We start from the raw sequence: 10,110 nt of genomic DNA, 5'->3' as shown, positions 1-10,110 counted from the left end.
AAATAAAAGTTCATATTTTATTAACATATTCAATTATGTTACCAGTGAAATGTAATATAATAAATAATATTAATTTTGAATTGCACTGTTTGTAATTAAAATTGAAATAATTTATGATAAAAATTTAAATCACAATTTATTTAATTTATAAACGTTTAAAAAATATTTATTAATATCATAACAAGTAATAGCTATTAATAGCATAACAATATATAGTTCTAATTAATAATAATTATTTTTTTACGTATATATAAATATTAATTGTAAATGTTGCTATTTTTTAAGAACTATTAAGAACTATTAAAAGTATTATATAAAATATATATAAAAAAATATTAAAATATAATTATAGTTCATATTTGTTTTTTTTTTAATACTGGTAATTTATATAATTACTACAGATATTTATAGATATAAATAAATATATGAAATTTTGTCATTGAATTTCAATAGAATAGATAATTTCATTATAAAATAATTTTCTTTTAAATATTTGTATTTAATAATGCAAGTTTCTTAAAAATTTTATTTATTTCATAATTTCATATATATATTAAATTATATATTTATGATGTTATTGTAGTAATTTTATAATTTTATTTATAATTTTAAAATTATAAATAATATAATATACTTTTATATACTTTATATAGAAATTTTGCTTATATATTTTACATACTTAATTATATAATTTTACTATAATTTTACATACTTTATTATAGAAATTTTGAAAATTTAACTTTAAAATTATAACTAAATTATTTTTAAAATATAAATGTTATTTATCTTCTAATATTAGAATATTTTTATTAATTTTCTATCTGTAAATATTATTATTATATATAAAATATTAATTACAAATTTTTCTTATATACATATATGACATATTATATTATTATGAATTTTTAAGGCTTTTAAATAACATATATATTTATATATATATGTTATTTAAAAGCCTTAATATATATAATTTTAGAATAAGAAAAAAATAATTATGAAATTCATAAAAAATATAGAATGATGTGTCAAAAATTTGTTAACAAGTAACAAGTATATTTTTTTTAATTTCCAATCTTGCCTTATAGACTTAATTATAATTGTAGTCAACTAAGGAAACAATATTTTTAAATAATAATATTTACAGTAATCTATATTATTATATTTAATTTTGAAATGAGAAAAAACAATGTATTTTAAAATTGTTGTATATATATAAATTCTGTTTTGTTTAGTTGCGTATTTTATATATTTCATGTAAATAATGAATATATTCTTTGCATAAATATTGTAATTTTTGCCAATGAAATGTTAATGATATTATATTTATAAGAATTGCTCAATAAATAATGTTTATAATAAAAATTTATTTATTGTATTCCTGTTGAAAATTAAAAAATAGTTAATGATTTATATTTTATTTAAATTATAATAAATAAATTAAAAAATCAAATTAAAATTATATACAAAATATAAAAAAGTAAAATTTATATTTTATGAAATTTTTATATACATAATATAATATATAACATAATTATACAAGTTAAATTTTGAATATATATAAATAATAATGTATAATGATATATATTATCACATATAAAAAATTCTAAGAATAAATGTAATAATAAAAAAATATTAATAATTAAAATTAGGAAATTTGAACTTTAATTTATATATTCTTATTTAATTTATAATAAAATATTACGATACAAAACTGTATTTAAAGAATATATATAACAAATAAAAATTTATAAATTAATTTATAATCTTATATAAATATATATACAAATGATATTACAATAAAAATTATTAATTTGTCATATATTTTGTAACAAATTGTTGTATTCCTTCTTCATCTGAAACATTTATCATTAATTTAAATTAATTAAATAACGATAAAAAGATTTAATTTCTTTAAATTATACTTTACCAAATATTTTTTGAGCAAGAAGAGTATGATGTATTTTTCTACAAGTTTTTGAAAATGTTGTTCGATCGGGAATACGTTCAGATCGATAATATTTCATTAAATATGATTTTAAAATTTCTACAGTTTTAAATTGAGTAGCTTTATCTGCAGGTACTAGTAATTTTTTATTTTTATTATATTGTTTTAAATGTTTCTTTTTTTGTTTTTCATTTAAACATGTTTTTTTTTCTATAGATTCTGTTATTATATTCTTCGTTTTTGATATTTCTTCTTTTTCTGAAGCTTTTATTGTAAATAATTTTTTATTTTTAAAATTTTCAGTTTTTTCATTATTACTTTTATTTTCATCAAGAACAGTTTTCTTTGTATCAATTTCATTTGTATTATTATCTTGTTTCTCATTACTTAAAATTTCAAAAGATTTTTTTTCATCAAACTTCATTTTTTTATTTAATTCCTTATCTATATTACTTTCAAATAAATCTACATTTCTAAATCGCTTTTTATTTTGATATTTTTGAAGATCTTTGGAATTTATACTATTGTTACTTTCATTATTTTCTATTGTAACGAAATTTGATTTTGCAGATTGTAATAAAATTTGTTCATAAACTGATTTATTTGTGGGAGATTGTTTTTTATTTTTTATATTTTTTTTCGGAAGTTCCTTTGAAGATTTTTGTAATTTTTTATTTTGGTTTTTTAATATCTCATTTTTTTCATACATTTTTCGAGCACAAGTAAAACCATTTAACATTTCAAAATTATTAGTCGTATCTTCTTTTACAGTTTGTTCATTATTATCTTTTGCAATATTATTTTTTTTATCAAAAAGGAAATGACTTTTATTAACATTTTGTTTTAATTCTTCTATATTTACTTTATTATCATCTTGCAAAATATTTGCTTCAAATATATATTTCTTAGTATTATCAATTTTATTTTCATTTCTTCTAAGTTCTAAAGCAGTCTTAAAAGTAGGACAAGAAATATTTGTATCTATTTGTTGATTTAATATATTTTTACCTTCTATATTCTGCTCTAAATTAGAAATTTCATTTTTTTCTTCTTTATTATTATACTCATGAAAATATTCTGATTGTATACTCTGTTTGCTGTTTATGTTAAAATCATGTAAATATTCATGAAGTTCATTAGTACTGGTACATTTCCGTACAGAAGAAACCTATATTTATCAAAATTTACTAAATTATATTAATTTATAATATAATATTCTATATTCTATACAATAAAATATTCTATATTTATTAAATTCAAACTATATGTAACTGAACTATAATTAGATATAAAATACAATGTTACATACCAATTTAGACATATCAAATTTGTATTTATTTGCAATTTTACTATTACATAAAATTTTATATTCAAGATTATATGCTATATTATGCATATCATTTTCCTGAATCTGTCCTTTAGATTCAGGAAATATCTTCTCATAATTATCCAACAATGCTGATCTTAATTGAATATAAAAGTGCTCTCGAATTTGGACAGCTAAACCCTTTATTTTTATATCAGTACTATCAGCTGCACGTACATGAGATTTTTTAGCATCTTTACGATTTTGTTTTTTTAACTGAAAAAAAAAAAATATAATACAAAAAAGAAAAGAAACAAAATGCAACAAAAATATATATAAATCTAGCTTTTTTACCTCATTGTTTTTACTATTATTTCTTCGAATAGCAAATTGTTTTTCAATTAATTCTTTAGCTTCTCGTTTACTTTCAGATAAAAGTTTTTCTCTTGAAATTATTTTCTCATCATATTCATTTTCACAATATCTTAAAAATAAATAAGAAATTAAGGTTAATATAATAGTAGTAAAAAATATATAAAATCTTAATATTTTTTTAATATATTACTTACTCATTATCATACTTTGGTAAAGCAAAGCTATCTAAATTATTATTAGATTTAGATATTCGTGATCTAGTTTGAGACATTTCAAATTGTGATATTCTTGTTTGAACAATATCTTTATCTTTACATACATCACACCTATCCTTACATTGTGGTGGACTATCTCCAAAATATTTAGAAAATACCGCATGTCTACATCTGTAGAATGCATTAAACATTTGTATGTTGAAAAAAAATATTTATAAACAATATAATAATTCTTACTTTGCTTCAAGACAGTAAGAAACAGTTTTTTCAAAATTTTTCCATCTTAATTTTACAAGTTCTGAATTTTTTTCTGTAATTTCTTGCTTAATAAGAAATGCAATAGGCGCATATTCTTCATTACTAAAATAAATTCTACAAAATGCTGGTTTGCCATCTCTGCCAGCTCTACCAGATTCTTGATAATATGCTGCTATATTTTGAGGAACTGTCCAATGTACTACAAATCTATATATAAAATTATATCGCATATTAGTGAAAAAAATATTTATAAATTTATTTTCTTAATACTCTAATTTACCTAACAGATCCTTTATCTACACCCATTCCGAAGCTACATGTTGCTGCAATGACAGGTACTTCACCAGATGTCCATTTATTTTGAACTTCATTACGTTCTTGATTTTTCAAACCTGCAAAAATAATTATTTTTAACATTTTTCTATTATTATTAGTTTCATTTTCAATAACATATACCTGCATGATATGCAAGAGTAGATATACCAGAATTAGACAATTTATGTGCAATTATTTCAGTTGCTTCTTTCTTTCTACAATAAATAATACCACAACCTTTTTTAACCTAAAATTAATTTTTAAAATTAATTTAATATAATTTATTTAATATATGTTATATACAAAAACAAATGCATTATATGTAATGACTTACTTTTGGAATGGATTTATCTTGAGAACCAAGACTTTCTATAATAAAATTTTTTAAATGTTCAAAAGGCTTATCTAATATTTCTAAAAACCATACATCATAATAAAGATTAGGTCTAAAAACAGGAACTGAAAATATTGCAGGATTTTTCATATTTAAACATTGGAGTATATCATCTTTTACCTATAAACATATATTTCATATAATTAAATTTTAAGTACTTATCACAATGTTAAATTTATTTACCTCCTTTGCAGCAGTAGCTGTTAATGCAATTATTGGAATATTAGGACATAATTTTTTAAATATCCCTAATTGTCTATAACTAGGTCTAAAATCATGACCCCATTGACTCAAACAATGAGCTTCATCAATAACAAAATAAGACAGTGTTTTTGTTTTCTTTAATTTTATTACTATATCCTATAGAAAAATAATTCCAATAATTATTTAATATATAAACTATAATAAATAATATAAAGTAAATAAATAATATAAATATTTAAAAATATAATAAATATTCTATTATAATTATGAATTAATAATTTACTTGAAAATGTTGTTGTGCTCCCATTTCAGGAGTAACATATAATAATTTGATTTTTGGAGAATTTGATGTCAAATCTTTTAGTATTGCATTTCTTTCTTTTGAAGATGTATTTGAGTTCAATGAACTTGCATTAATTTTTTTGCTAATTAAAAAATCTATTTGATTCTATAATAAAATATATAATAATATATAATAATATAATAATAATATATACAATAATATATGTTAACTTATAAAATATAAGTTAATATTATAATTAGTTTAAATTACTTTTAAACATTATAATATTTATAATATATGTTATAATATGTTATAATAAAATACATACCTTCATTAAAGCTAATAATGGTGAAAAAACAATTGTAATTTTATCTTTTTTCATTAATGCTGGCAATTGAAAACAAAGTGATTTTCCAGATCCAGTTGGCATACATACAAATACATCTTGTTTACCTAAAAATATATATTATTAATTTATTTTAAAACGAATAATATTTATTTTCAAAATAATTGACTAAATAGATTTTTTATATTTATTATATTTAAATGATATTAATATTAATAAATATTAAACCTTTATAAATAGCAGAAGTTGCCTGCTTTTGAATATCACTTTTAAAATCATCATAACCAAATACAGATTTTAAAACAGTGGATAGCATTTTATCTTTTAATAAATTAGATTCTTTAATCTTTAACAGCATAAAAATGCTATTATTATTGCATTATAAAAAATGATTTTATTTTACTTTTTATAAATTATTTTATAAATATTACTTAATACGATGCTACAAACTATATAATTGTAAAATCTCATTTCATTAATGCAACCATACAATTATAAAATCTTATTTCATTATTGTGTGGCATTGTATAATAAAATTTCCTAACTTCCAAATACTAGGGTAATAAAGAATTACTATTTATACCTAACTGTTACCAAAATATCATATCGAAATTTCCTAAAAGAAACAAAGATTCTAAGAGTATATATAATTCTAAGATTAATGTATATATATATATTATAATATATTATATATATTAAATGTGCATTTAGAGAATTAATATAAATAATTATTTCTTTACAATACAATGAAATTTTAATCATATATTATTTATTATATATAAAATTCAAGAGTGGCAAAGAGCGAGAAATATATCTATCATATAATATATATATTTATATAATATTATATATTTATAATGAAATTCAATTTACCAATTAAATATAATTACATATTAGCTAATAATAAAATAATATTATTGTTGCAATATAATACAATGATTATGTAATAAAACATAATATCGTGTATAAATTATTATATATTGTAGTTTTATGTAATACAAATTTTTTACAAAAAAATGGAATGTATTTATACACATAACATATACATATACACATAACGCTATGTAGAATTTTGTAACATATATAATAATACATCGTAACGTTCAATCCACTCTGAAAGAGTAGCATTATCTACAGTTTTATCAATAATTTCCATTACTTTTTGAACAGGTTGATTTACCCTGTTAATAATAAAACAAAGATTAATATCTGTATGTTATAAAATTAATATATATACATACTAATATTAATAAAATTAATAAAATTATATATACATACCAATCATTTAAAATATCATTAAATTTATCAATTTCTGTTCTTGTTTTCATATTAATAATCTTTGATAAGTTTAAAAGTTCAATTGTATTATAATTATTTTCTTTATATATTACCATGGGTAAATTTAAATTTTGTTCAGTTTCTAAAACTTCGAATTTTTTATATATAGAAATTAAATTCTTGTAACATTCTATTAAAGAATATATTGGTATTTGAATCAATGGAAAATATGATTTAATATTTGAAAACTGAGAATTAGTAATTGAAACACAGGCTTCATTGAAGCAACTTTTCATATGCCTAAAATATTTGCATAAATCAAATTGTATAAATCAATATACAATTCATAATTTTAGATATAATATTTCTTTTTACCTATAAATTCCAATCTCTCCTTTTAACATAACTTTCTTTAAAGCATTAAGATCTAAAATATCATAAAATATATCTAATTCAGTAGTTAAATCATTTTCTAACATAGTAGAATCATATCCATCAGCCCGCATTGTTATTATTTTTTGTAACTCTAAATTTATTTTTTCTTTAGATTGCATAAGAAATCTTGGTGCACATTTTAAAAGAATTAAAGATTGTCGTATATTTTGTATATATTCTGCCTAAAAATAATATAAAATTAATATAAAAATATGTATATATAAATTTAATAATATAATAATTATGAATAATATTAATATTAATAATTAAAATATAATAATTATGAATTGTCAACATACAATTTCACTATCAACATTTTGAATTTCTACACTTAATTGTGATAGATCAAATGCACACACGTTGTTTTCATATATATCATCTTGAATTTTTTCAATTTCTTCTTGTAAATTTCTTTGTTCATTTTCTAATTTATGAACTTCTAATGTTAATGCTAACCAATCACTTACATCTGTAGAATTATTTGAAGCTGTCTAAAATCAGAATAAAATTTAATATTTTAAATTATTTTTAATATTTATCTAATATTTATGCTATACTTCAATTTTTTCAATATATTCCAAAACATTTTGCTCATGATGATTTGCTCTTGTATTATGTAATAATCGTTTAGAAACCATAGAAATGTGTTGTCCATATAATTTAACAATAGCAATATTTATATTTTTTTCATCTGTGTCCATTGATTTCATTGTTTCTGAATTAATTAATATATTCACATCTTCTGATAATTTCTGATATAAATAATGCCATAATGTAGATACTTCAATATGATTAAGATTACTTGATATTGTGTCCCATACCTAAAAGTATATTGTAAATAAAATAGTTATTTAATTATCATTATTCTAAATAATATATAATAAATACATACATGTCTTTTATTTGCTCCAGTCCAAAGACTTGTTACCACATCTGACATTTCCATTAGTATTTTATGATCTAAATCTTTACAAGTACTTGGCATTAAATAATGACAAACTGCTCTCATATCATTACAATCACTAAGTTGTGTTTTAGTTTGATCATATTTCATCTTAAGTAAATCTCTTTTTGCTCTTATCTCAGAACGTTTGGATGAAATGTCTTGTAACTTTTGGACTATAATATAAATAATAATATTATAATAATAATAATAATAATAATAATAATATCTATTAAATATATACCTTATAATATTTATAACATATACTTTATAATATAATAATAACATACCTTTTTGTCTAACTATAAAATCTTGTTGCTCATATTCTTCTTCTAATTTAGATATTTGATTTTTTAAATCATTTTTATTTAATTTTAGTTGTAATACATTTTTCATACATTCAATAACATTATTAGATGATCCTTGTTTTAAATGATATAATAAAATATTTTTTCGTATTATTTTGGCTTCTTTAGTATTAAATATAACATCAGATAAATCATCCCACATAAGTCCTATAAGTCTTGAATTTAATCTATAAATAATATATAAAATTTATATTTGAAATATAATCATAATTTAGATAACATAATTTTATATAATATCATATTCAAATTATATATTTACAAAAAAAAATAAAATACATATGTCATAAAGTTATACAAACATTTTTTGTACTGAAGTATTGAATATTATTGGTGGACATTCTAATTGATAAATCCATGCAAATGTATCTTTAGATTTTTCCATAATTAAAAAAGGTCAAGATATAGTAAAATATTTCATGAACAAAGAAACTTAATTGAAGCTACATACACACATTTATACATTAAACTGAAAATGTAAAATAAAGATAATTTTAAATTAAATATTTTTAAAATAAATTCAATAAAAATAAAAAACAAAATATTATTTAACTGTATTCTGTATACTGTATACAAACCTTGACAGAATAAATAATTTTTAATTGTTTCCATCGTAATGTAAAATATAAAAACTTTGTTGACAACAAATAAAATTTAGGTTAATTAATTATAAAATCTTTTGGAAACATTTAATTGATATAAAAAGAAAATTTTATATACATGTAAAATATATATACTTTCTACATATAAGAATGTAAATGTATATATAACTATTAAGATTTTTAATTAATAAATTAAACAAAGAAGATAATAATCAATCAGATACGAAAATTATTTCTTAAACGCATAAATTTTGTAAAGTATAGACAAGGAAAGAAAATAGTGAAAAAAAGAAAAAAATAAAATCAACGTCATACGTTTAAAAAGAACAGAAAATATTAAAATATATTATATTGAGAAAAAATTAGAAATAGGATAAGAATTAACTATCAGCATTATTTATTAAAAAATATTCAAAAAATCTTCAATTCTTAACCTATTTTTTAATATTGGCGCTAATTCTCAATTCTTATCCAACTTTTAATATTCGAAAAATATATTTCTTTAATATTCACTGATGGTCAAATTTCATTTTATTTTTATTCTTTCATTATTTAATTTCCTTTATATTTGCTTATCACGTTTATAAGATATTTTGTAAAATATTTTTTTTTATTTCTTGTTTTATTTCTTATTTATAAGAAATTATTACTAACGTTGTAATCTTATTCAAATTGAATCGTTAAGAATTAAAATAGAAAGGAGATTCTAATCTTCACACAAAAATACACTGAATGTTTATTTTATATTTCTAATATAATATATACTTTTTTATTTATAATAATATATTACAGAATACTATCTTGCCGATCTGTAAACTGCTTTACTGACTTGTTACAATGTTACAA

General features: G+C 18.6%; 2 protein-coding genes across 9 annotated transcripts in view; both read right to left on the bottom strand.

The window, feature by feature from the left end:
• Window positions 1-1,468: 1,468 nt before the first annotated feature.
• Window positions 1,469-6,239, bottom strand: LOC107998346 (ATP-dependent DNA helicase Q5). Of its 2 annotated transcripts, XM_028666997.2 has the most exons (13): window positions 5,870-6,236; window positions 5,624-5,748; window positions 5,296-5,460; window positions 4,992-5,168; window positions 4,749-4,928; window positions 4,556-4,661; window positions 4,380-4,491; window positions 4,079-4,306; window positions 3,821-4,012; window positions 3,606-3,735; window positions 3,255-3,527; window positions 1,928-3,113; window positions 1,469-1,853 (listed from the first exon to the last, which is right to left on the bottom strand). In XM_028666997.2, exons 1-13 carry the CDS (start codon window positions 5,997-5,999, stop codon window positions 1,807-1,809), a joined length of 3,051 nt encoding a protein of 1,016 aa, XP_028522798.1. In that variant the 5' UTR covers window positions 6,000-6,236; the 3' UTR covers window positions 1,469-1,806. The 2 variants fall into 2 exon arrangements, with proteins under 2 accessions (XP_028522798.1, XP_061939078.1); XM_062083094.1 differs by lacking the exon at window positions 5,296-5,460 and having other exon boundaries at window positions 5,870-6,239.
• A 361-nt stretch (window positions 6,240-6,600) lies between these two features.
• The window catches only part of LOC107998365 (uncharacterized), a 66,845-nt gene continuing 63,335 nt past the window's right edge, over window positions 6,601-10,110 (bottom strand). For 2 of the 7 annotated variants that reach the window (XM_062083103.1, XM_062083104.1), the window contains 8 exons: window positions 8,965-9,131; window positions 8,588-8,832; window positions 8,247-8,473; window positions 7,912-8,175; window positions 7,654-7,845; window positions 7,295-7,536; window positions 6,920-7,219; window positions 6,601-6,822 (listed from right to left, as the gene is read on the bottom strand). In XM_062083103.1, the coding sequence (XP_061939087.1) occupies window positions 6,702-6,822; window positions 6,920-7,219; window positions 7,295-7,536; window positions 7,654-7,845; window positions 7,912-8,175; window positions 8,247-8,473; window positions 8,588-8,832; window positions 8,965-9,047 (1,674 nt within the window). In that variant the 5' untranslated portion in view covers window positions 9,048-9,131 and the 3' untranslated portion in view covers window positions 6,601-6,701. Of the gene's footprint in view, window positions 6,823-6,919; window positions 7,220-7,294; window positions 7,537-7,653; window positions 7,846-7,911; window positions 8,176-8,246; window positions 8,474-8,587; window positions 8,833-8,964; window positions 9,132-9,240; window positions 10,072-10,110 lie in introns of those variants that run through there. The other 5 variants (XM_062083106.1, XM_062083108.1, XM_062083105.1 and 2 more) reach the window with 4 other exon arrangements.

This window comes from Apis cerana, linkage group LG12 (genome assembly GCF_029169275.1).
Source record: "Apis cerana isolate GH-2021 linkage group LG12, AcerK_1.0, whole genome shotgun sequence".
Classification (NCBI taxonomy): Eukaryota; Metazoa; Arthropoda; class Insecta; order Hymenoptera; family Apidae; genus Apis; species Apis cerana.
This window is presented reverse-complemented; position numbering and strand designations above follow the sequence as displayed.